The sequence below is a fragment of the Erpetoichthys calabaricus genome, chromosome 13 (assembly GCF_900747795.2).
Source record: "Erpetoichthys calabaricus chromosome 13, fErpCal1.3, whole genome shotgun sequence".
Classification (NCBI taxonomy): domain Eukaryota; kingdom Metazoa; phylum Chordata; class Cladistia; order Polypteriformes; family Polypteridae; genus Erpetoichthys; species Erpetoichthys calabaricus.
In genome coordinates, this window is record NC_041406.2 from 5289127 (window position 1) to 5316959 (window position 27833).

Sequence of the window (27833 nt, forward strand, 5' to 3'; positions counted from 1 at the left end):
CCCTCCCCCTCCCCTTAATAACTCCAGAAGGGTCTTCCACAGTTCTTTTCAGGTCATTGTGGCTACACTAGGGAGCTGGTGAGTTCAATTGTGTTTACTCTTGTGATTTCTACAAATTATTGGATCTCTGAATTTTCGACCTTGGCTTGTAGTTTTTGATTTTTTGTTAATAATACTTTCTTTTTATAAAAAGCATTTTTGAGGCCATTCTGTTCATGAGCCAAGGTTTATGGAGACCCTTGTACTTGCGAGGCTTTTGACATATTTTTGGGATGTTTAAATTTGTTTTGAGGCTAAAGTCTTTGTAAGAACATTAGAACAATCTGGACATTTGGGGCCTAACAAAGCTCTCCAGTCCTGGCCACTTAATTCTTCAAAAAAAAAACATCAAGTCGAGTTGTGAAGGACCTTAAAGTCCTGCTGTCCACCACACTATTTGGTTACATCCTTACACTGGCTCCTGGTTAAGTTTAGGGCAGATAGATAGATAGATAGATAGATAGATAGATAGATAGATAGATAGATAGATAGATAGATAGATAGATAGATAGATAGATAGATAGATAGATAGATAGATAGATAGATAGATAGATAGATAGATAGATAGATAGATAGATAGATAGATAGATAGATAGATAGATACTTTATTAATCCCAATGGGAAATTCACATTCTCCAGCAGCAGCATACTGATACAATAAATAATATTAAATTAAAAAATGATAATAATGCAGGTAAAAAACAGACAATAACTTTGTATAATGTTAAATGTTAACGTTTACCCCCCCCCCCCGGGTGGAACTGAAGAGTCACATAGTTTGGGGGAGGAACGATCTCCTCAGTCTGTCAGTGGAGCAGGACGGTGACAGCAGTCTGTCACTGAAGCTGCTCCTCTGTCTGGAGATGACACTGTTTAGTGGATTCAGTGGATTCTCCATGATTGATAGGAGTCTGCTCAGCGCCCGTCGCTCTGCCACAGATGTCAGACTGTCCAGCTCTGTGCCTACAATAGAGCCTGCCTTCCTCACCAGTTTGTCCAGACGTGAGGCATCTTTCCTCTTAATGCTGCCTCCCCAGCACACCACCGCATAGAAGAGGGCGCTCGCCACAACCGTCTGATAGAACATCTGCAGCATCTTATTGCAGATGTTGAAGGACGCCAGCCTTCTAATGAAGTATAGTCAGCTCTGTCCTTTCTTGCACAGCGCATCAGTATTGGCAGTCCAGTCCAGTTTATCATCCAGCTGCACTCCCAGGTATTTATAGGTCTGCACCATCTGCACACAGTCACCTTTGATGATCACGAGGTCCATGAGGGGTCTGGGCCTCCTAAAATCCACCACCAGCTCCTTGGTTTTGCTGGTGTTCAGGTGTAGGTGGTTTGAGTCGCACCATTTAACAAAGTCCTTGATTAGGTCCCTATACTCCTCCTCCAGCCCATTCCTGATGCAGCCCACGATAGCAGTGTCATCAGCGAACTTTTGCACATGGCAGGACTCTAAGTTGTATTGGAAGTCTGATGTATATAGGCTGAATAGGACCAGAGAAAGTAGAGTCCCTTGTGGCGCTCCTGTGTTGCTGACCACAATGTCACATGTGCAGTTCCCAAGACGCACATACTGAGGTCTGTCTGTCTTTTGTCAGAACTCCTCCAACATAACATCAAGTCGAGTTTTGAAAGTCCCTAAAGTCCAACTGTCCACCACACTACTTGGTCACTTATCCCAGGTGTCTATGGTTTTTTATGTAACTCATTTTAAAGTCACCGTCTCGATCCACTGCACTAATTTCCTTCATAATTTTAAACACTTCAGTCAGGTCTCCTCTTAATCTCCTGTAAAGGTTCAGCTCTTTTAATCTTTCTTCATAACTCACTTCCGGGTTGTGGTTTCCTCTTGAAAGACCAAATCACAGCCAACTGTTTGTGTCACGTAGTTGGTTTTGATTTACTTTCATATTTACGTGAGAACTCCCACAAGCCAATAGAAAACGTATCCTTATCTTGAGACAAATAGTACCAGAAGTGTGCGATAAAACAATTATTTCCAGATGCCTTTTGTTGTCACACACACACATGTGTAAACGTATGTTTTCGCTTATCGAAATTCAAAGAGGGCGTACTTGATATGTTTTTAGGCTCTTATTTTCAAGGGGTGCTTCGTGCCCCACGGCTTCCATTGTAAGCACCTGTGCACAGGTGATTTTTAAATTTAACAGAAAATGCTAGGTTGGAAAATGGATGGATGGATGGATGCTGGAATTTGGAACACAGTTTCACATGGTAAATGCACACATACCATACTTATGAAGAAATATCTTTAAAAAAAAAAATAACCCTTAAAAACTGTAATAAAATCAAACTCAGCCTTTAAGGTGTGAGAGAACACCAACCTAACGTCAAATTTCGCTCCTCGATAACACAAAGTTCAAATTTGTTTGAATTTGTCCATAAAACAATGAAATTCTAACTTGCATGTTCCTAATGGGGTGGCACAGTGTGTAGCGTTGCTGCCTCGCAGTTAGGAGACCTGAGGTTCGCTTCCCTGGCCCTCCCTGCGTGGAGTTTGCATGTTCTTCCCGTGTCTGCGTGGGTTTCCTCCCACAGTCCAAAGACATGCAGGTTAGGTGCATTGGCGATCCTAAATTGTCCTTAGTGTGTGCTTGGTGTGTTTGTTTGTGTGCCCTGCGGTGGGTTGGCACTCTGCCCAGGATTGGTTCCTGCCTTGTGCCCTGTGTTGGCTGGGATTGGCTCCAGCAGACCCCCGTGACCCTGTGCTCGGATTCAGCGGGTTGGAAAATGGATGGATGGATGGATAACTGTAAAATTGTGTCAGTTTCTCATTAGGTTCTCTCCGTAAAAAAATAGAAACAAAAACCTTTTTTCTTAAGAACTTCCTTTTTCCTTCTAAAATCCCACCCACTAACATCCTACAGGAAATTAGCAACAACAGGAATGTCAATCAACATCAATATAAATTTAACTTGTTACTGAACATGCAAATACACAACACAAACAATAATGAGATACAACATGAGCCAAAACAACTGGTGTCCATCATACAACATCTGAAAATAAAGAAAGATGAAGGTCTCAGGAATGCTGATCTGCTCAGGTCCCCAGTACTCACAGAAAAGAGTAAATCAACAATTTCAGAAATGTCTGCCATTGCACAATGAGAGCAGCAACAAGCCATGGAATTAAAGAACGAGTTTAATTAACAACTCAAGGGTTAGAATGAAAACCTGCAGCCATTGCACCCCTCTAGGACCGGAGTTGGGGTCCCCTGCTCTAGATGTAGAAGCTTAGAGGATTCATTTTGGGCACAGAGAGCCAGTTGAAATTTTATAGAGATGACGATGCCACCACCAGCATTAGGGACGAGGACACCGGTCAGATGTGAGGGAAAGGTGTATGCAGCCAAACCCAGCGAGTTCCTTGAAGAAAACGTGTTCCAGAGTACATGTCATCTCAGACTAGGGGGAGACAGTTCACCTTTCAGCACAACAATGCCCTGAAGCATAGAGCCAAGACAACGCTGGAGTGGCTTTGGGACAAGTCACCGTGTGTCCTTAAGTGGCCCAGCCAAAGCTCGGACACAAAGCCCATAAAACATGTGCTGGAAAGGCCTGAAGACGGCCACTTGCAGGCCCCTCCTGTCCAATCTAACAGAGCCTGCGTGGATCTGCCAGGCAGATTGGGACCAACTGCCCAAATCCAGGTGTGCCAAGCTTATAGAGCTTTCCCCAAGGAGACTTGACACTAGAATTGCTGCCCAAAAGGGCTTCCACGATGTACTTAATGACAGGTTTGAATAGTTCTAGGAATGAGAGATTTCAGTTTATGATTCCTCATTCATTTGTAAACCTTTCCGAAGACATATTGTTCACTTTTTCATGATGGGTCACTGAGTGTAAAGTGATGGGCAATAATGGCACATGTATTAATTTCAAATGAAACCTACAATGCAACGAAGTCAATCCACCATAATATTCGGCTTGCATTTCCCATCTGCCCCCAGCCTACAGGTTGCATTGTTATGGAAGGGCCAGAGAGTTTTATTAAGGTGTAGGTTAAGCACTTTACTGAATGAACTCCTAGGTTCTCAGATTGTGAGTTTAGATCGATGGGCACAAATGGCAAAATTATACATTTAAAATTAAATCTATCGTAGTTACCACATGGGCTGGACCGCCATTGCATTCAGAAGAGGAGATGGTTCCTTACCCGCACGGGAGGTTCCTGAAGGACAGACAGGCATCCCACCCAGGCTAGAGAAAGAGGCAAGACCCAGAAGAGATTCTCGGACAGCCCACCAGAAGTGGAAGAACGAGGAGGAGGAGGAGGTGAGGAGCAGGTGCTGATACAGTGCATTGCAGCACCCACCACATGACAAACCAACTCAGGGACCCAGATCAGGGCCCAAGTGCAGCCATGTGGCGGGTGGCACCTCAGCACCACACCAGTTCAGATGGAATAGAACCAGTGGCAGGTTTTTTATGGTGGCTGGACTTTCTATTCCTCTCCAGGTGCTAGATGACAGCAACCCTTCATACTGGCACCCATTCAGGTACCAGCAGGGAATGCTGGGAGTTGTAGTTCGGCAGCGCAACCGTGTTGGGGTCTGTGGGTGCCACAAGGTGGTGCTGCAGGGAGATGCACTCCCTAATACAGCGGTTCTCAAACTGTGGGGCACGACCCCCTGGGGGGGGGGGGGGGGGGGGCGCCAAAGCTGTACAAGGGGGGTGTCGAATAAATTCATTTTTTATCCTTTTTATTTCAAATTTAAATTTGCAAGCATATACTCACAACGAATGCATTATAACTAAAATTAAAATAAAACATTTCTAAGGCATAGATCTAATGACTAGTAGGTGCCTGCTTTAAAGTTCGAGACGTATCGTATCAGCGTAGCCAATATTGACAAATTGAGTTAAATAATTTACTGCGTATTGAGTTATTTTCATGATATAACTAACAGCGGTATAATGTTTATAAGACGAAAATACGTTCGTCTCGCGCAGATCGGTTTCCTCGTTTACGAGATTTTTTTAAAATTAAAATATATTTAATCGTTTCTTTACATACAGTGCATCCAGAAAGTATTCACAGCGCATCACTTTTTCCACATTTTGTTATGTTACAGCCTTATTCCAGAATGGAGTAAATTCATTTTTTTCCTCAGAATTCTACACACAACACCCCATAATGACAACGTGAAAAAAGTTTACTTGAGGTTTTTGCAAATTTATTAAAAATAAAAAAACTGAGAAATCCCATGTCCATAAGTATTCACAGCCTTTGCTCAATACTTTGTCGATGCACCTTTGGCAGCAATTCCAGCCTCAAGTCTTGTTGAATATGATGCCACAAGCTTGGCACACCTATCCTTGGCCAGTTTGGCCCATTCCTCTTTGCAGCACCTCTCAAGCTCCATCAGGTTGGATGGGAAGCGTCGGTGCACAGCCATTTTAAGATCTCTCCAGAGATGTTCATTCGGATTCAAGTCTGGGCTCTGGCTGGGCCACTCAAGGACATTCACAGAGTTGTCCTGAAGCCACTCCTTAGATATCTTGGCTGTGTGCTTAGGGTCGTTGTCCTGCTGAAAGATGAACCGTCGCCCCAGTCTGAGGTCAAGAGCGCTCTGGAGCAGGTTTTCATCCAGGATGTCTCTGTACATTGCTGCAGTCATCTTTCTCTTTATCCTGACTAGTCTCCCAGTTCCCCACAGCATGATGCTGCCACCACCATGCTTCACTGTAGGGATGGTATTGGCCTGGTGATGAGCGGTGCCTGGTTTCCTCCAAACGTGACACCTGGCATTCACACCAAAGAGTTCAATCTTTGTCTCATCATACCAGAGAATTTTCTTTCTCATGGTCTGAGAGTTCTTCAGGTGCCTTTTGGCAAACTCCAGGCGGGCTGCCATGTGCCTTTTACTAAGGAGTGGCTTCCGTCTGGCCACTCTACCATACAGGCCTGATTGGTGGATTGCTGCAGAGATGGTGTCCTTCTGGAAGGTTCTCCTCTCTCCACAGAGGACCTCTGGAGCTCTGACAGAGTGACTATCGGGTTCTTGGTCACCTCCGTGACTAAGGCCCTTCTCCCCCGATCGCTCAGTTTAGATGGCCAGCCAGCTCTAGGAAGAGTCCTGGTGGTTTCAAACTTTTTCCACTTACGGATGATGGAGGCCACTGTGCTCATTGGGACCTTCAAAGCAGCAGAAATTTTTCTGTAACCTTCCCCAGATTTGTGCCTCGAGACAATCCTGTCTCGGAGGTCTACAGACAATTCCTTTGACTTCATGCTTGGTTTGTGCTCTGACATGAACTGTCAACTGTGGGACCTTCTATAGACAGGTGTGTGCCTTTCCAAATCATGTCCAGTCAACTGAATTTACCACAGGTGGACTCCAATGAAGTGCAGAAACATCTCAAGGATGATCAGGGGAAACAGGATGAACCTGAGCTCAATTTTGATCTTCATGACAAAGGCTGTGAATACTTATGTACATGTGCTTTCTCAATTTTTTTATTTTTAATAAATTTGCAAAAACCTCAAGTAAACTTTTTTCACGTTGTCATTATGGGGTGTTGTGTGTAGAATTCTGAGGAAAAAAATGAATTGAATCCATTTTGGAATAAGGCTGCAACATAACAAAATGTGGAAAAAGTAATGATGCACTGTGAATACTTTCAGGATGCACTGTAAAAAAACAATTAAATAAGAATAAATAATTTATTCTTTGTTTTTGGGATTAGAATTACTACCAAAAACCACACAAGGCATTTTAACAGTTATTAAAGCACTTTAAAAAAATAAATTACAAATATTTCATTGAAGTTAGCTGAGCACATGCAAATCTTATGGAAGTAAAAATGATAGGATACCGCGACACCGCACAAGTATCATACCTTTATTAGTTGGGTTATTCTCATCTATCTTATACTATGCAGGGGGCGCAGAATTATTCCAGGTAGAAAAGGGGGGGGGGGGCATGAAATATGAAAGTTTGAGAACCGCTGCCCTAATAAGTGGGACTTCCGTATGACCATGAAGTACTTCCATCAGGCAAGGGGCTCTAGCACCAGAAGTTTTCCCAGGTCCATAATAAAAAAGGACCCCACTCCCTTATCCAGGCAGGTCAGAGCTTGGAGGACGTGGAGCAAAACTCAAATGGAGGAGTGGGCAGTGTGAGAAGACTTGTGGTCTGTGGAAAGAAATAACAGGTGCTTGTGCTACTGTGAAGGGATTGTGGAATAAACCTTTCTTTATTTGGACCCGGGACTCTCTGTGTATTCGTGTTTGGGGTTTTGAGGGTATCTGATGCCCCTGGTACTGTCACACTATCCATTCGGCCATTTTTCTAAACGCACTTCATCCTGGGCCCCAAGCAGGGACAATCCCAGAATGGGACATCAGTCCATTGCATAAGTTGAACCCTCACACGGGCCAATTTAGCAACGACAACGCACCTCACCTGCACATTTAAACCTGGATCTCCTTGTTGTGGGGCAGCACTGCGCCACCGTGGCACCCAAAATTAAATCAACTTGTGACGGCCCGGGTCGGCTCCACACGACTTGGCTGCTTCCTGGAGCCTCTTGAAACCCGAAAACGCTGATAAAGTACCCGAGGATGAGCCAGGCAAGCGAGTACACACACACAGTAAATGAAATGTACAACACAATACAGCGAAGGGATCTGAAGACTTTCTGAGTCCAACGTATGACGACTTTCTGGTGTAACAAAGATCTCGGGTTGAACGATGCAGGCTTGAAACTCTAAAGCAAGTCAGTGATCTTTTGAGGTCATCCATGAGGAAGAGCAGCTGAAAGAGTGCAGAAAATGAAGGGGTCTGGGGACTTTCTGAATCCATTGAATGTACCGGTAGGAGGCCATGATAATGCTGTTTAGTATCCCAAACAGCTCACAAGATCTAACGGACGGTAAAACGAAAAAACCGCAACAACTACTCCATGAAAGAGCTCCATTTTACAGCTCTACGTGATTTCTATCGTTTCCTTAACTTTTTTTTTTGACATATTCAGAGCTTAAAAGATTCACATGTACCTCAGTCCTGTGCACCAGCTGCTGTGTGGCATCATCATTTACTCTGAAAATTTCCAGAAATGGATCTGACTTGCTGAAAAAGTCCTGCAAAAGAAAAATAAGAAAGGTGAGTCAGGAGAAGAGGAGGGACGATCACTCAGAGGAACGTCAATTTGGAAAGAGGATTACAGAAAACAGGGCACGGTTACCAAAAGCTGAAGACACAGTCAGGCAATACCAAGACATCCAAGAAAAGAAGAATAACATTAGAACAATCTGGACGACAACAGGCCATTCAGCCCAACAAAGTTCACCAGTCCTGTCCACTTAATTCTTCCAAAAAACATCAAGTCAAGTTTTGAAAGTCCCTAAAGTCCTCCTGTCTACCACACTACTTGGTCACTTATTCCAAGTGTCTATCGTTCTTTGTGTGAAGAAAAACTTCCTAATGTTTGTGTGAAATTTCCCCTTAACAAGTTTCCAACTGTGTCCCCGTGTTTTTGATGAACTAATTTTAAAGTCACTGTCTCGATCCACTGGACTAATTCTGTTCATAATTTTAAACACTACAGTCAGGTCTCCTCTTAATCTTCTGTGTAGGCTCAGCTTTTGGAATCTTTCCTCATAACTCATCTCCTGTAACCCTGTAGTCAGCCGAGTTGCTCTTCACTGGACTTCCTCTAGCGCTGCTATGTCTGGTGGGCCCAAAACTGCACCCAGGACTCCAGATGAGGCCTCACCAGTGTGTTATGAAGCTTGAGCACAACCTCCTGTGACTTGTACTCCACACATCAAGGCGCTATATAACCTGACATTTTGTTAGCCTTCTTAATGGCTTCTGAACACTGTCGGGAAGTCAATAACCTAGAGTCCACTACGACTCCTAAATCCTTCTCATGAGGTGTACTCTCGATTTTCAGACCTTCAATTGTGAATTAAAACCTAACAAGACCTAAACCTAATGTAAGTGTTAGACTCAAGTCTTTTTTAATCTTTCCTCATAACTCATCCCCTGTAGCCGTGGAATCAGCTCTTCTCTAGATTTTCTCTAGTGTTGTTATGTCTGGTGGGCCCAAAACTGCACACAGGACTCCAGATGAGGCCTCACCAGTGTGTTATGAAGCTTGAGCACAACCTCCTGTGACTTGTACTCCACACATCAAGGCGCTATATAACCTGACATTCTGTTAGCCTTCTTAATGGCTTCTGAACACTTTCTGGAAGTCAATAACTTAGAGTCCACTATGACTCCTAAATCCTTCTCATGAGGTGGACTCTCGATTTTCTCACCGCCCATTTTGTATTCAAACCTCACATTTTTACTTCCTATGTGTAATTCTTTACATTTACTGACATTAAATTTCATTGTCCATAAATCTGCCCATGCCTGTCTGCTGTCCAAGTCCTTCTGTGATGATATAATGGATTCCAAATTATCTGCTAATCCACCTATCTTCGTATCATCTGCAAACTTAACCAGCTTGTTACTTATTATTCCTATCTAAATCATTTATATTTATATTTATTGTGAATTTCCCATTGGGATTAATAAAGTATCTATCTATCTATCTATCTATCTATCTATCTATCTATCTATCTATCTATCTATCTATCTATCTATCTATCTATCTATCTATCTATCTAAAAATAGCAGCAGCCTCAGCACTGCCCCCTGCTGGACACCACTCTTAACATCTGCCAATTCTGATTAGGTTCCTTGCACCATCAGCCTCTGCTTGAGAAACAGCTTGGGATTCTGCTTGGCAAGGGCAAACATGTCGTCCAGTCCCACTCATCTGTCTGTCGCAGCCAGCTGTTACATAGGCATCCCCTTGGCCTGGTCCAGCCACTCGGGTCCTCAGCAATAAGCCAGATCACCCTCAGGGAATCACGCCACATGGCCGTAGTGCCATAACTGACGCTCCCTCACAATGCAGGTCATGTGCCTCATTTGGGACTCCGTGAGCAACACAAAGTCAAACCAGCACTGCCCAAGGATTCTCCGAAGAGACACAGTACTGAACGAGTCCAGTCTTCATCTCAGATCACTGGATAGTGTCCATGTCTCACAAACAGGAAGCATCAGGACTCTAAAGACTTGGACCTTCATCCTTTTGCAGAGATATCAGGAACACCACACACCCCTTTCCAGCGACCTCATGACCCTCAATGCTCTCCCAATCCATCTACTGACTTCATAGGAAGAGTCACGAGAGACATGAATGTCACTGCTGAGGTAAGTAAACCTCTCGATGAGGTCGACACTCTCTCTGCAGACAGACACCCTGCTGACAGCCGTACCCAAGAAGTCATTAAAGGCCTGAATGTTGGTTTTTATCAGGACACTCGCTGGCCCAGACACTCTGACTCCTCACTCAGTTTCTCGAGACCCCTGATCAGAGCCTCCATTGACTCCATGAAGATCACAGCATTGTCAGCAAAGTCAAGATCAGTGATACTTTCTTCACTAACACCATAGCCACTGGACCCCATGACTCTGCCCAACGCCGAGTCCATGTAAGCATTGAACAGATGTCAATAGCAAAACAACGTCAAGCCTGGCATGAAGAAAAATATTAGAAAAAATTAGACTTAGGGGTCACATAGCCATTTAAGGGGGTACTATAGTTACTGCATGTAAAGTGTTTTGGACTGCTTTCCTTATTAAAATATAGCTTCCATTTTAGATGTATTAAAGGGTTAATAAATGACAGAAACCTGTTCAAGTATTTCAGGAAACCAAGTAATGGCAGCAGCCACCCATATCGGTGCCCATTCAGGATCCAGCAGGGAATGCTGGGAGTTGTAGTCCGCCAGCACAACCCTGCTGGGGTCCGTGGGTTAACCGCAAGGGGGTGCAGCAGCAGGGAGATACACTCCCCAAAAATTTGGGACATCCATATGACTCGGAAGTGTCTTCCATCGGGCAGTAGCCCTGGCACTGGAAGTAAAAGGAGCCGCACTCCCTTATCCAGGTGAGTCAGAGCTGGGAGGACGTAGGGCAACACACAAGTGGAGGAAGGCAGTGTGGCAAGAAGAAGAGAGTATCGTGGACCAAGAAAGAGAGAGAACCTGTGTTTGTGTGCTTTTGCAACTTTGTGCAGGTGTGTTTAATAAACACTTCTTCATTTGAACTCTTGTTGTGATCGTGTTTGGGGGTTTGGGGCTCACCGATGGCTCTGGTTCCATTACGCCGTTCAAATATGTTGAAAAAGTCAATCATTTTCATGGGGTGTACTTACTGTTTCACACGACTGTACCTAAGTGTGCGATGTAAAGGGCATGTAAGTCCGTTGGCACTCGGAGCAACGTGGCGCTACAAGATGAATTCACCATTTAAACCAATCCACTTTATTAAAGAGGCAGAGCGGCCGGGCAGGTTGTTCACAACAAATCATCCGACCCTCCTCTCCGGTCTCCCTTCTCGGCATCCTGCTGCACTCCATTGCCATCGGCCCCACACAACTGCTTCACTTTAGGAGAACTCGCTGAGTTATCCAGCCATGAGCAGAGAATTGAATGGAAAAAACTGCAAATGTGTAGTTAATGAAATGAGTTCATGGAATGGGAGAAGGTGACAAGAACAAGGATGATCCCTCAAATGTATAAATGAAAGGGCCGTAATAGGGCTTCTTACCTTGTCATCCAATTTTCTTGCACTAAAAGAAAGTTCAACGTAGTCGTCGTTCCCAGAAAGCTCTTCAGCAATCACCTAAAAGGGAGAGATGAGGATATATCAGGTTAGTCGTGGAAGCTCCTGAATTGCTTCGTGAGAAGAACAAAGTGAGCAGATAAGAGGATAGGAGAACGCCGCTCCACGAGGGCTAAAGGAATCAGGGGTGTCCCTCGGGAGTCTGTCCTTGGACCACCGCTGTTTCTGATCTACATTAATGACATTATTCTGGCATTGCTAGTATGGCTTTGGAAATTCGCAGATGATCATAAAACTGGAGGGAGAAGCAAATGCTGAGGTGGCAGCAAAAAAAACAAAAGATCTGCATGACCATCAGAGCTGAACGTAACATGCAAACAGAAGAAAATGTGACAAACCACAGAAGAACATTCAATCCATCAGGCTCGTGTGTTTGGCCAATAGCTAAGCTGTCTCAACGTCTCACCTAGGAGGTTCATAAAGGCTGTCAAGATGTCTGCTTCAACGACGGGCGGGTCTCAGGAGCTTGTTACTGATACCCAAAGCTCTTTGAGGAAAGAAGTGCTTCCTGGGTCAAAATGAAATGGTCTTCCCCTTCATTTCCACTGATGTCTTTGAGTGTGGGATTCACCGATGAACACGTGGGAAATGCAATTTAGTGTAGAAGAGTGCAAAGTGCAACATGTGGGTACAAGGAGCTTCAATTATAAATGCAAGATTGGAGACGCTAACTGACAGAAAGAAACTCCTGCAAAAGGACTTAGTGGGTTTACATTGAAATAATGGGGTCAGGTGACATTAAAACACAAGCAAAATATGAAAATGATATAGTTATAACAGTTGAATAGAAATCAAGACATGCTAATCTTAATATAGATAGATAGATAGATAGATAGATAGATAGATAGATAGATAGATAGATAGATAGATAGATAGATAGATAGATAGATAGATAGATAGATAGATAGATAGATAGATAGATAGATAGATAGATAGATAGATAGATAGCATCCACTTTCTGACTACATCTATATATATAAAAGGCAAAGCCCTCACTGACTGACTCACTCATCACTAATTCTCCAACTTCCCGTGTAGGTGGAAGGCTGAAATTTGGCAGGCTCATTCCTTACAGCTTACTTACAAAAGTTAGGCAGGTTTCATTTCGAAATTCTACGCGTAATGGTCATAACTGGAACCTGTTTTATGTCCATATACTCTAATGGAGGAGGCGGAGTCACGTATCGCGTCATCACGCCTCCTACGTAATCACGTGAACTAAAAACAAGGAAGAGATTTACAGCAAGAGTCAAACGCGGGAACGAAGGTAAATGACGTTAATTTTTGAGTGTCTTTTAATACTGTGTAAGCATACATATTAACACATGTGCAATTAAACGTGTGCATTTACGGGGTGATTTCTCAGGCTTAAAAGCTCGCCTTTTATTAAAAAGGTAAATGCTAACTGTTTTCATTCTGAAGGGCACAAACCACGTTGGATTTTGTAATGATAGTTGATTAGTAAGGTTTATTAAGGGATACTTACAGAATGATTAGTAATGCCTGTGAATGCCAATGCAAGTAGGAGAATTGGCGTGAACTAAAGAACGAGTAGTAACTTGTACAGTAAATGTCTCTAAAGTCTGTCTATTAAAAAGTTATTATATCTTTCAATCCTGTGTATTGATTAAACTACGAACCTAACAAGATCGCTACATGGTGTCAGAAGTGGCGGATTGGAAGAGGAATGTGAAGAAGAGGTTCAGCTTTTGAACGAGTCGCGTGTCTGTGAGTAACCCGAAAACGTGATCAGAAAGCGCTAAGACGTTCTAGCAAAAGAGAAAAAAAAATATGTTAGGGTTACAGCCTCCACCAAATCTCCAGTTAAAGGGAAATGTAGCTGAAAATTGGAGAAGATTTAAACAGAGATTCGAGTTGTATCTTGCTGCGATTGAAGCAGATAGGAGAAGTGAAAAAATGAAAGCGTCTATGCTTCTACATGTAATTGGCGAAGAGGCGCTAGAGGTGTATAACAATTTTCAGTTTGAAGAAGTTGGAGACAATATGAAATTGAACAAAATAGTTGAAAAATTCGAAACGTATTGCAACCCAAAGCGCAATGTGACGTTTGAGTGGCACAAGTTTTTTTACATGTTTCCAGAAAAGCGGAGAAACAATAGACCAGTATGTGACGGAATTGCGTAATAGGAGCTGCTCTAAGAAGAAACCGTCGAGACATCAAAGGACCAATAACCTCTAATCAGAACACTAACACCAGCGAAACAAATATTAACGAGAAAACAAGTATTAATCAGGAAAGAACATCTCAACTGCAAACACAATTAACCAGAATATCAAAACGTCAAGTAAAACCACCAGAACGACTCATTGAGACATGTTGACGATTAAAGGAACATTTTCAATTAAGAAATGCTGAATTCCTTTAACAGTTGTGCTTTTTATACATAGTTTGAATGCTGGATGTATGCCTGAAATGTTCTGGATAGTTCAGTTGTTTGAAGTGATAAAGAATTAAACGTGTGCATTTACGGGGTGATTTCTCAGGCTTAAAAGCTCACTTTTTATTAAAAAATTGAATGCAAACTGTTTTCATTCTGAAAGGCACAAACCACGTTAGATTTCAGCTGTTAAACGCGCAAAAATGTCGGTACACCAGATAAATAAGCGCAACATATTATCAGTTGTATTGTATGCTTACAATACATATAGAAATGTGTTAATCGTTAACTAATAGTATGGGATGGTGTTTTTCGACCCGCGCCTTGATTTACACGATTCCATGTCTTGGTGGGTTTGCGTAGCTTATTGTCAATATCTTTACACCTCTTTTTAAGACTTATTGACTGAAATGGGCTTTCATGAAAAAACTTAGGGCTTTGCTACAGGATACACCCTCCACAAGTTAAGGAAGTAAAAATAAAAGAATATATTTCTGTTTTATTTAAACCTTTTAAGTTCGTATGCATAGCCCCATTTGGCTGTTTTAGGTTTTTTTTTTCTTTCTCAGTAATATTTAATCTCCTTAAAGAAAAACAACATATGCATTTTACTTTTTTTGTATCTCTTTAGTAATATTTTAGTGTAAAAGGATAACGAGTATTTAAACCTTTTATGTTACTTTATAAAGTTATTTTACACAATGTTGAAAAATTAATAAGAAAGCTACATATTTTGGCAGCTGCTGCTTTAATTTTCAATGAAATGAAAAAAGCTCTCCAAGAGAAAACCTCAATGAAGAAGAAACAGTTTGCACTATCTAAAAAGGAGAAACCCTCATTTATAAAGGTTTGCTGCAGATGACTTAACTGAAAAGAAATGAATAGTTCCTATGTGTATAATACATATTTATCTATTTGACTTATGCCTTTATTCCAGCAACTTGCAACATCTGAGGTACAATTTCTTACATTACTTTTGTTTTTTGCAGCACAGGCAGGTGAAGTGACTTCCTCAGGGTCACACAGTGGTGTCAGTACCAGGATTTGAACTGACAAGCTCCGGGTTTGCTGAAATATTACTGAAGAAAGAAAAAAAACGAAAACGGGCAAATGGGGCTATGCATACAAATGTCCATCCATCCATTATCCAACCCGCTATATCCTAAATACAGGAGCCAATCCCTGACAACACAGGGCACAAGGCAGGAAACAAACCCCGGGCAAGGTGCCAGCCCACCGCAGGGCGCACACACCCACACACCAGGGACAATTTAGAATCACCAATGCACCTAACCTGCATGTCTTTGGACTGTGGGAGGAAACCGGAGTACCCGGAGGAAACCCAGACAGACACGGGGAGAACATTCAAACTCCACGCAGGGAAGCGAACCCGGGTCTCCTAACTGGCACCTTTCACTGCGCCACCATGCCGCCCGCATACAAACTTAAAAGGTTTAAGTAAAACAGAAATATATACCTTTATTTTTACTTCCTTAACTTGTGGAGGGTGTATCCTGTAGCAAAGCCCTAAGTTTTTTCATGAAAGCCCCTTTCAGTCAACAAGCCTTAAAAACAGGTGTAAAGCTAAACTTGCAGCATCGCTATTCAATTACACTTGCCTAACGCCTCTCCTAAGGGGACATACTGTGGGATCTGGGCATCAGTCAAAGCACCAATCACAGGCCCGATTAGAAAGCGGGAAGCTGTGATTTGTCGTCTCCCTCCCATGTAACAATCACAGCCCGTGTTACAACGCACTATATGTATGTGTATATGTATATATGTGTATGTGTGTGTTTATGTATGTGTGTATATATACAGTATATGTATATTTATGTTGATATGTGTATATATATATATATATATATGTATATATATGTGGATGTGTATATGTATATATATATATATGTAGATATGTGTATATGTAGATATGTATATATATATGTATATGTATATATATGTTTACATAACCTCTTTAACACACTACTTCTCCGCTGCGAAGCGCGGGTATTTTGCTAGTGTCTAATAAAGTAACTGAAAGGAAGTTAACATTTCTAACTGGAAAGACAAACAAGCTGTGATAAAATAGTCACAGTGTTTTAATACATTGGGTATCCACAGACCACAATGCTTAGCTAAACTCTTATTTGTTGTTGTTGCATCATACTGTATAGTGATGAAATAGTTATAATGCACAGCACCTTTCAAATCTATCTATCTAAAAGATGCTATGTAAATTAAGGGTATTATTATTTGTTATATAGCACCTTTCCTATCTGTCTATCTATCCATCTATCTATCTAAGGTGTTATATTATTAGTCAGTCATTATCCAACCTGCTATATTCAAACTACAGGGTCAGGGGATCTGCTGGAGCCAATCCCAGCCAACACAGGGCGTAAGGCAGGAAAAAATCCTGGGCAGGACGCCAGCCCACCACAGGGCACACACACACACACACACACACACACCCACACACCAGGGACAATTTAGGATTGCCAAGGCACCTAACCAGCATGTCCTAGGACTGTGGGAGGAAACCCATGCAGACACAGGGAGAACATGCAAACTCCACACAGAGAGGACCTGAGAAGTGAACCCAGGACTCCTTACTGTGAGGCAGCAGCACTAAAACTGCGCCAACGTGCCATCCCGAAAATGTATTATTATTATTATTATTAATTATCTATCTATCTATCTATCTATCTATCTATCTATCTATCTATCTATCTATCTATCTATCTATCTATCTATCTATCTATCTATTATATAGTGCCTTTCATATCTATCTATAAGTGCTATATTATTATTATTATTATTATTATATAGTGCCTTTCATATCTATCTATCTATCATATAGTGCCTTTCATATCTATCTATAAGTGCTATATTATTATTATCATTATTATTATGTAGTGCCTTTCTTATCTATCTATCTATAAGGTGCTATGTTATTATTATTATCATTATTATTATATAGTGCCTTTCATATCTATCTATCTATAAGGTGCTATGTTATTATTATTATCATTATTATTATATAGTGCCTTTCCTATCTATCTATCTATCTATAAGTGCTATATTATTATGTAGTGCCTTTCTTATCTATCTATCTATCTATCTATCTATCTATCTATCTATCTATCTATCTATCTATCTATCTATCTATCTATCTATCTATCTATCTATCTATCTATCTATCTATCTAGCTGTTTTATAGTGCCTTTCATCCCTCTATCTTTCACCTTTGCAGATTATCTTTCATATCTAATTCATTTTCTTTCTGATGTGTTTATTTCACAGCAGATCTAAAATTATGAATTTTTTTTCTTTGGAAACATAACTGAAATGAAAGTTTTGGGAGCCCATTACATTAAGCAGGAAATGACTTTTCTAAAGATTTATTTTAGCGTTTTCTGTAAACTTCTTTCCTATCCTTTCTTTGCTTGATTTTTTTCGTTGTTTTTATCCTTTGGCACATTTTTCAAAGGTTCTTCGACGCACTGTGAGCTTCTGAAGCCTCATTTTCTAAGCAGCACATCTTTTGAAATGTGTTTTTCACGGTGCTGTTAGAACAAATGCCACTTACTCTCGATTTTCAATTCTTTTGGTCTTTCAGCGTATCAAAGCCGAAGTCTGCCAGATTTTCAGGGTACGGTTCGTTAGGCGTTAAAGCTGCATGCCTCCTTGAGTTTCGCTGTTTAACAGGCTTTTCTGTTGTAAGTCTCTGATCTGCTGTTTGACTCTGAGCTGGTGAGGCTGCCGCCGTTTCATTACCACAATCGCCACCCTAATTCAGGCTTACAGAGAGTCAGAGTGATGGTGGCATTGACACCTCGACTGCACTAAGGGGTCTTCTTTGAGGGGTATGCATGTCATCCCTTTGTTTTCTCCATGGCAACTGGCATCCTATGCCTGGCAGTGATGTGTTGACAAGAGGCTTGTGATAAACTGGCATCTCTTCCAGGGTGAGCTCTCTCCTTGTACTCGTTATTGAATTTGCCTCCTTATGATAATAAAAGTCCTAAATTTGGCTAAAAGCAGTGCTGGTGGGTTAAATATCGTCACTTTGCCTACCAACTGCTTGGTTTAAGATTTTGATAAACTTAATCCACACGGCATTAACTAGAATTTCTGCACGTCTCACTCAAATTGTAACATGGATGAAGGACCACCATCTCCAGCTGAACCTGCTAAAGATGGATCTTCTCGTTATCCTGGATCATTTATCTGTTCTGTTCAACTCATTATCACTAACACCCACCGAGTCTTGGGGTGGCTATCAATGACCGGCCGTCCTTCACTGACCAAGTAGCTATAGACTCTCAGATTTGCAGACTCACTCTCTATGGTATTTACAAGATCGGACTGTCTCTGAGAGACAAGACCTGGTCCTGGCTTTGGTCTTGTCACGTCTGGACTCTCTGCCTGGCAGGTGTACTGTCATGTGTCACCAAACTACAGCAGATGATTTGAGGTGCAGTGACATGTTCAGCTAGCTGAGGAGGAGGGCAGATGTCACTCCACTTTCCAGATCACTACATCCTTGATGTTTGCTTATGGAGTAATTAAAGTGTCAGCACCTACATACTGTATATAAACTGCTACAAAAATTAAAGGAACACTTTGAAAACCCATCAGATCTCAATGGGGAAAAACTCCTGCTGGCTCTCTCTACTGCTATGAACTGATATGGTGAAGTGTGAGGAACGAAAGGATGGAAATGAAAATGACCAACTGACAGAGGGACATCCTGAAAATCAAAGGGACAAAATGAGGCAGCAGGCAGGCAGACAGGTGAGTCCATTTGGCCGAAATGTCATTGGAGCAACTCTAAATGGTACTCAGTAGTTTGTATGCCCCCCACCCCCCACCCCCATGTCCTGACAACGTCCTAATGAGACGACGGATGGTGTCCTGAGGGATCTCCTCCCAGATCTGGACCAGGGCATCACTGAGCTCCTGGACAGGCTGAGGTGTCAGATGGACAGAAACATAATGTCCCATCCAGAGGTGTCCTATTGGATTGAGGTCAGGTGAGTGAGCGGGGGTGGTGGTGGTGGTGGGGGCAGTCAATGGAATCAGTTCCTTTATCCTCTCGCCACATGAGGCCAGGCATTGTTGTGCACCAGGAGGAACCAGCATAGGGTCTGATAATGGGTCCAAGGATTTCATCCTGATGCCTAATGGCAGTCAAGGTGCTGTTGTCTGGCCTGTAGAAGTCTATGCATCCCTCCATGGATATGCCTCCCCAGACTGACCATCACTGACCCCCTACCAAAGCGGTCATACTGAAAGATGTCACAGGCAGCATAACGTTCTCCACGGCTTCTCCAGACCCTTTCACGTCTGTCACATGTGCTCAGGGTGAACCTGCTCTCATCTGTGAAAAGCACAGGGCACCTGCCAGTGGTGGACCTGCCAATTCTGGTATTCGATTACAAATGCCAATTGAGCTCCACAGTGCCCACTAGAGGACGTCGGGCCGTCAGTCCACCATCATGAAGTCTGTTTCTGATTGTTTGCTCAGAGACATTCACACCAGTGGCCTGCCTGCCTACTGGAGGTCATTTTGTAGGCTCTGCCAGTGCTCATCCTGTTCCTCCTCACCCAAAGGAGCAGATACCGGTGGGTCCTGCTGATGGGTTAAGGACCTTCTACGAGGGGCCCTGTCCAGCTCTCCTAGAGGAACTGCCTGTCTGTCTCCTGGAATCTCCTCCATGACCTTGAGAGTGTGCTGGGAGACACAGCAAACCTTCTGGCAATGGGAGGCACAAATTGATGGAGAAGTTGGACTACCTATGCCAGCTCTGTAGGGTCCAGGTATGGCCTCATGCTACCAATAGTGACACTGACCACAGACAAATGCAAAACGAGTGACAAAACAGATGAGGAGGGAAAAATGTCAGTGGTCTCCCTCCACCTTTTAAACTATTCATTCCTGTTTTGGGGGGTCGTCTCATTGTTGCCCCTCTAATGCGCCAAAGCAGCTGAAACTGAAGAACAAGCCCCTCTGCTACTTCATTGAGCAGATCAACAGCCCACAAGTGTCATTGACTTGATGCTAGACTCTCATTAAAAAAGGTTCCTTTCATTTTTGAGCACTATATTTACAGCATATGGAGATAGTTGTGAGGTCCTCTTCTCCTTCTTGACCATTCAGGTCTGCTAATGAATGCCATCTTGCGATGCCACTTCTGCATCGTATCAAATCTCAGTCCAGACTCTTTTCATGTGAAGCTCCTGGCTGATGGAACGAGCTGCCCACCTCCATTCGAAATGTTGACTCCCTCAATGTGTTTAAAAGCACTTAAAGACCCTTTGGTTTGGTGAATTTCTGTCTAACTGATATTAGCTGTTAGGTTTTTATTATCCAGGAATTGGAACTCGCTTGTATTTTGCTCTGAGCTCTTCAATTGTTATGACCAACAAGTCACCCTGTCCTGTAACGCTCGTCCACAAACAGTCCCCTGAGTGATGTTTTCTCAATTACGTCGACCTCTTTTGTAAGCCGCTTTGGATAAAAGTGTTTGCTAAGCAAATTAGATATAATTGCAAAATAACGTACATATTGCACCAAAAACTCACCAATGCCTGTGCATCCAATGAACTGCAAGGGACTATGGGTTCTCCTCAGTCTCTATAGGGCTGAGAGCAGTGATGGGCAGGTGGCCCCGCCTCCTAACAACAAAAACTGAGCAGTGCCAGCACATTCAATGGAACTGGAGTCTCCATGAGGCCTCAGGGCAGTCCCATGAAGTGATGGGCAGGTGGCCCTGCCTCCTGGGGAACCACCAGCAAAACACAAGGAGCATAGCAGAAGGTACCACACCGGTAACATAATGAACAAACAAAATAGACATAAATGAAACATCTGAACCACAGCAAGGTGGAAGACCCTAACTGTAACAAGTTCTGAGGTTATCTAAAAGACAAATATATACGTTTTGGTGTTTCCCACACCTGTTTTGTAAGTCACTTTGGATAAAAGTGTCTGTTAAGTAAAATACACAAGGCAACAAAACTGAGCAGTGCCAGCACATTCAAAGAACCACAGGAGACTGTGGGGTTTCCTCAGTCTCTATAGTGCTGAGGACAGTCCCTTGCAGTGATGGGCAGGTGGCCTCACATCCTGGGGAACCACCCAAAAAACACCAGGAGCATAGCTGAAAGTACAATAACATATAAAAGTTAATGATCCACACTGGTATCCTAACAAAATGCACGAAATAGACACAAATTAAACATCTGAACCTCAGCTATGTGGAAGACCCTGACTGAAACAAATTCTCAGTTATCTAAAAGACAAATATATAATTTTTGGTGTTTTCTGATGCTTGTTTTGCAAGTTGCTTTGAATAAAACCATATGCTAAGCAAAATAAATATAAATGCACAATACATAAGGCAACAAAAACTCGCCAATGCCATTGCATTCAATGAACTACAAGGAACTGTGGGTTCTCCTCAGTCTCTATAGGGCTGAGAGCAGTGATGGGCAGGTGGCCCCGCCTCCTGGGGAACCACCCACAAAACACAAGGAGCATAACAGAAGGTTCGCTGACACATGAAAACTAAATAATCCACACTGGTAACAATTAATATAATAATAATTCATTACATTTATATAGCGCTTTTCTCAGTACTCAAAGCGCTATCCACACAGGGAGGAACTGGGAAGCGAACCCACAATCTTCCACAGTCTCCTTACTGCAAAGCAGCAGCACTACCACTGCGCCACCTGTGAGGACGACATAAAGAACAAACAAAATAGACACTAATGAAACATCTGAACCCCAGCCAGGTGGGGGAACCCTGGCTGAAACCAATTCTCAGGTTATCTAAAAGACAAATATATAATTTTTGATTTTTCTCAGGCCTGTTTTGGAAGTTGTTTTGGATAAAAGTGTCTACTAAGCAAAATAAATACAAATACACAGAACATAAGGCAACAAAAACTGAGCAGTGCCAGCACATTCAATGGAACTGCAAGGGACTGTGGGTTTTCCTGAGTCTCTATGATGCCTCAGGGCAGTCCCATGAAGTGATGGGCAGGTGGCCCCGCCTCCTGGGGAACCACCCGCAAAACACAAGGAACATAGCAGAAGGTACCACACTGGTAACAGAAAGAACAAACAAAAGAGACACAAATGAAATGTGAACCTCAGCCAGGTGGAGGACCCTGGCTGAAACAAATTCTCAGGTTTTCTAAAAGACAAATACAGGATGAGTCAAAATTATGTTAATATTAATGGATTAATTTTATCTCGACCACACCTTTCCAGGCCAATGCATAGGTTCTAGTGGACCATTTCCATGGCCTCCACACTCTCCTGATTTGACACCCTGTGATTTCTGGTTATGGGGTATGGTGAAGGAGCATGTGGATAGCTGGAAAGTTTGTGATATCAATGAACTGAAGGACAGAATATGGACTGTGGTATCATGTATTTCCCCATGAAATGTGTGTCCGGGCTTTAAATGGTGCTGTTGCAAAATAAATGTAAATGCACAATACATAAGGCAACACAAACTGAGCAGTGCCAGCACATTCAATGAACTGCAAGGGACTGTGGGTTTTCCTGAGTCTCTATGATGCCTCAGGGTAGTCCCTTGCAGTGATGGGCAGGTGGCCTCACCTCCTGGGGAACCACCCAAAAACACAAGGAGCATTGCAGAAAGTACAATAACATATAAAAGTAACCTAAAAATGCACAAAATAGATGCAAATTAAACATTTGAACCCCAGTCAGATGGAGGATTCTGGCTGAAACAAATTCTCATGTTATCTAAAAGAAAATGTATAATTTTTGGTGTTTTCTGATGCCTGTTTTGTAAGTTGCTTTGAATAAAACCATATGCTAAGCAAGATAAATATAAATGCACAGTACATAAAACAAAAAAAACTGCCCAGTGCCAGTGCATTCAATGAACTGCAAGGGACTGTGGGTTTTCCTCAGTCTCTATGAGGCCTCGGGGCAGTGATGGGCAGGTGGCCCCGCCTCCTGGGGAACCACCCACAAAACACAAGGAAAATAGCAGGAGGTACAATGACATATAAAAGTTAATGATCCACACTGGTAACCTCAAAAATGCACAAAATAGTCACAAACAAAACATACAAACTCCAGCCTGTGTAGGAGACCCTGGCAGAACACCACAATAACAAATTCTCAGGTGATCTAAAAGACAAATATATCATTTTTGGTGTTTCTGTGGTATCCTTTTTAAGTTGCTTTGGATGAAAGTGTCTGCTAAGCAAAATAAATGCAAATGTTGAATAAATAAGGGAATACAGTCTTCACAAAACAATACAATCCTGAGCATCCTCAGAAAGTCCAAAATAAATAAATATTATTTTGGGCAAATATGAGAAAGATCAGATTTACAACAAATAAAACACACAAAATAGGCATTCAAAACAATGCAAATGTATAAATTCTTCATTTTAAAAAAAATATATTTTTCTCCAGTTGTGCAAAAATGGTCAATCTTGCTCATCCCACATGCTTCTCTAAAGTCCTTGGCTGTTTCAAACTGTCCCGCCAGCTAAAAGGGCGCCTGCATTTTCTAACTAAACATGCAGATTGCAAGCTTAAGAGACCTTTAATCGACATTAATGACAATCTAGTGTCACACATGTGCGAGTGCGAGGCAGCCAAAGGGCCTGAATCATAGTAGTTCCATATCAGACCAGGGGGTAGCAAACTGCACTGACTTTCTCTCTCGATCCTCTGCAGAAAACACCCACAAGGTTCCAGCGCCATGAATGATGTTACTTCCAGGTCATGGGCCCATGGATGACATCACTTCTTGTCACGGCCTTTAAAGCCGCCATATGTACAGCCTTAAAATCAGTTCTGTTCTGGACTCAAACCTGAACACAACTCGTTTAAACAACCCTTTTTGCAGCCAGGGCACAATATATGGGTGGCTGCCCCAAACCTTTTTTGATGTCTTCTCTTTATTCTTGTGACACCAGAAATGAACAAAATTTTACAAAATGATACAATCCATATACAGTGCATCCGGAAAGAATTCCCAGCGCATCACTTTTTCCACATTTTGTTATGTTACAGCCTTATTCCAAAATGGATTAAATTCATTTTTTTCCTCAGAATTCTACACACAACACCCCATAATGACAACGTGAAAAAAGTTTACTTGAGGTTTTTGCAGATTTATTAAAAACAAAAAAATTGAGAAAGCACATGTACATAAGTATTCACAGCCTTTGCCATGAAGCTCCAAATTGAGCTCAGGTGCCTCCTGTTTCCCCTGATCATCCTTGAGATGTTTCTGCAGCTTCATTGGAGTCCACCTGTGGTAAATTCAGTTGACTGGACATGATTTGGAAAGGCACACACCTGTCTATAGAAGGTCCCACAGTTGACAGTCCATGTCAGAGCACAAACCAAGCATGAAGTCAAAGGAATTGTCTGTAGACCTCCGAGACAGGATTGTCTCAAGGCACAAATCTGGGGAAGGTTACAGAAAAATTTGTGCTGCTTTGAAGGTCCCAATGAGCACAGAGGCCTCCATCCATCCATCCATCCATTTTCCAACCCGCTGAATCCGAACACAGGGTCACGGGGGTCTGCTGGAGCCAATCCCAGCCAACACAGGGCACAAGGCAGGAACCAATCCCGGGCAGGGTGCCAACCCACCGCAGGACACACACAAACACACCCACACACCAAGCACACACTAGGGCCAATTTTTGAATCGCCAATCCACCTAACCTGCATGTCTTTGGACTGTGGGAGGAAACCGGAGCGCCCGGAGAAAACCCACGCAGACACGGGGAGAACATGCAAACTCCACGCAGGGAGGACCCGGGAAGCGAACCCAGGTCCCCAGGTCTCCTAACTGCGAGGCAGCAGCGCTACCCACTGTGCCACCGTGCCGCCCACAGAGGCCTCCATCATCCGTAAGTGGAAGAAGTTCGAAACCACCAGGACTCTTCCTAGAGCTGGCCGGCCATCTAAACTGAGCGATCAAGAGAGAAGGGCCTTAGTCAGGGAGGTGACCAAGAACCTGATGGTCACTCTGTCAGAGCTCCAGAGGTCCTCTGTGGAGAGAGGAGAACCTTCCAGAAGGACAACCATCTCTGCAGCAATCCACCAATCAGGCCTGTATGGTAGAGTGGCCAGACGGAAGCCACTCCTTAGCAAAAGGCACATGGCAGCCCGCCTGGAGTTTGTCAAAAGGCACCTGAAAGACTCTCATACCATGAGAAAGAAAATTCTCTGGTCTGATGAGACAAAGATTGAACTCTTTGGTGTGAATGCCAAGCGTCACGTTTGGAGGAAACCAGGCACCTCTCATCACCAGGCCAATACCATCCCTACAGTGAAGTATGGTGGTGGCAGCATCATGCTGTGGGGAACTGGAAGACTAGTCAGGATAAAGGGAAAGATGACTGCAGCAATGTACAGAGACATCCTGGATGAAAACCTGCTCCAGAGCGCTCTTGACCTCAGACTGGGGCGACAGTTCATCTTTCAGCAGGACAACGACCCTAAGCACACAGCCAAGATATCAAAGGAGTGGCTTCAGGACAACTCTGTGAATGTCCTTGAGTGGCCCAGCCAGAGCCCAGACTTGAATCCGATTGAACATCTCTGGAGAGATCTTATAATGGCTGTGCACCGACGCTTCCCATCCAACTTGATGGAGCTTGAGAGGTGCTGCAAAGAGGAATGGGCCAAACTGGCCAAGGATAGGTGTGCCAAGCTTGTGGCATCATATTCAACAAGACTTGAGGCTGGAATTGCTGCCAAAGGTGCATCGACAAGGTATTGAGCAAAGGCTGTGAATACTTATGAACATGGGATTTCTCAGTTTTTTTATTTTTAATAAATTTGCAAAAACCTCAAGTAAACTTTTTTCACGTTTAATTATGGGGTGTTGTGTGTAGAATTCTGAGGGAAAAAAATGAATTTAATCCATCTATCCATCCATTGTCTCCCACTTATCTGAGGTCGGGTCGTGGGGGCAGCAGCTTGAGCAGAGATGCCCAGACTTCCCTCTCCCCGGCCACTTCTTCTAGCTCTTCTGGGAGAATCCCAAGGCGTTCCCAGGCCAGCCGGAAGACATAGTCCCTCCAACGTGTCCTGGGTCTTCCCCGGGGCCTCCTCCCGGTTAGACGTGCCCGGAACACCTCACCAGGGAGGCGTCCAGGAGGCATCCTGATCAGATGCCCGAGCCACCTCATCTGACTCCTCTCGATGCGGAGGAGCAGTGGCTCTACTCTGAGCCAATCCCGGATAACTGAGCTTCTCATCCTATCTTTAAGGGAGAGCCCAGACACCCTGCGGAGGAAACTCATTTCAGCTGCTTGTATTCGCGATCTCGTTCTTTCGGTCACTACCCATAGCTCATGACCATAGGTGAGGGTAGGAACATAGATCAACTGGTAAATTGAGAACTTCGCCTTAGGGCTCAGCTCCTTTTTCACCACGACAGACCAATGCAGCGCCCGCATTACTGCAGGTGCCGCACCGATCCGCAGATTAAATGAATTTAATGAATTTCCGGATGCACCGTAACTCTACATAATGTCACACACGTGCGAGTAAGGTGAAGATGAGTGGACCAAGTGAAGGTGATTACCCGCCAGGCCATGGGGAGGCAGGGTGCGCTAAACCTGCTTCTCTTATCTCTGCAGGCCAGATACGGGAAAGCCTAACTGATTTATCATCAACAACATCAGTTCCGGTTCTGGCGTCACGAAAGACATCACTTCCGGATCTCGCCTTTAAAGCCACCATCATATTACTGCTTCATCAGTTGAGTTTTGGAATGCAATGAGAGCACATCTCATCTTATTTCTATACCCTTTTGAAGCCTGGGACAATATATGGGTGGCTGTCCCAAACCTTTTTCGTGTGTTGAGATTGATTTTTTTTACAGTGGCGTAGTCGGCAGGATAATGGCCTCCTTTTGGAACAGGAAGTGATGTCATTCTTGGGGCCAGAACCGGAACTGATGTTGTTGATGATAAATCAGGTAGTTTTTCCCATACCTGGCCTGCAGAGATAACAGAAGTAGGTTCAGCATACCCTGCCACCCCCTGGCCTGGCAGATAATTACCTTCACTTGGTCCTCCTACTCACACGTGTGTGACAATATATATAATCCAATGTCTGTCTGTCCGCTTTTCACGAGAGAACTACTTAATGAATTTAGATCAGGGTTTTTTTTTCTAGAATTTTCTTGAACTTTCCAGTTGATTTTGCGACTTCTCTCATCGTGCTAAGAATCATAGTTCACTTGCAGGAGCGTCATATTCACGTTAATCCGAGACAGAGGCTGCAGGCCGAGGGGAGAGGGAAGCGTGAAGTCAGGAGTGGGGAGCCGGGCAGGGCCCTCCTCACTGTCCTTTTTCACTAAAACACGGGCAGAGCCGCGGGGCACGGCTAGTCATTAATAAAAGGAAATCATTCAGCAAGTGCAGTCTAATTCTAGCAGGACCCTAAACACACCTAGCAAGGCACTGCAACAGTTTATACTGCTTACTGAGGAGTCAAAAAAAATTGGGAATGGGTCCCAGTCTGGAGCCCTAGGTGGGGTGGATGGATGTCATCCAGGTAGTATCAGGTATTATTAGACTTCGACAATCTTTGGTAAGGGGGTTGGCGTCAGGACCCTTCAGTAGGCCTTCAGACTTTA

The 27833-nt window shown here is 43.3% G+C and overlaps 1 protein-coding gene across 1 annotated transcript in view; it reads right to left on the reverse strand.

Annotated features, from left to right (window-relative positions):
• Positions 1-27833, reverse strand: part of LOC114663947 (copine-4) — a 391714-nt gene that overhangs the window by 225402 nt on the left and 138479 nt on the right. Inside the window, exons 4-5 of the mRNA XM_028817904.2 lie at positions 11687-11761; positions 8071-8154 (exon numbers count right to left, since the gene is read on the reverse strand). Of these exons, the coding sequence (XP_028673737.1) occupies positions 8071-8154; positions 11687-11761 (159 nt within the window). The remainder of the gene's footprint in view (positions 1-8070; positions 8155-11686; positions 11762-27833) is intronic.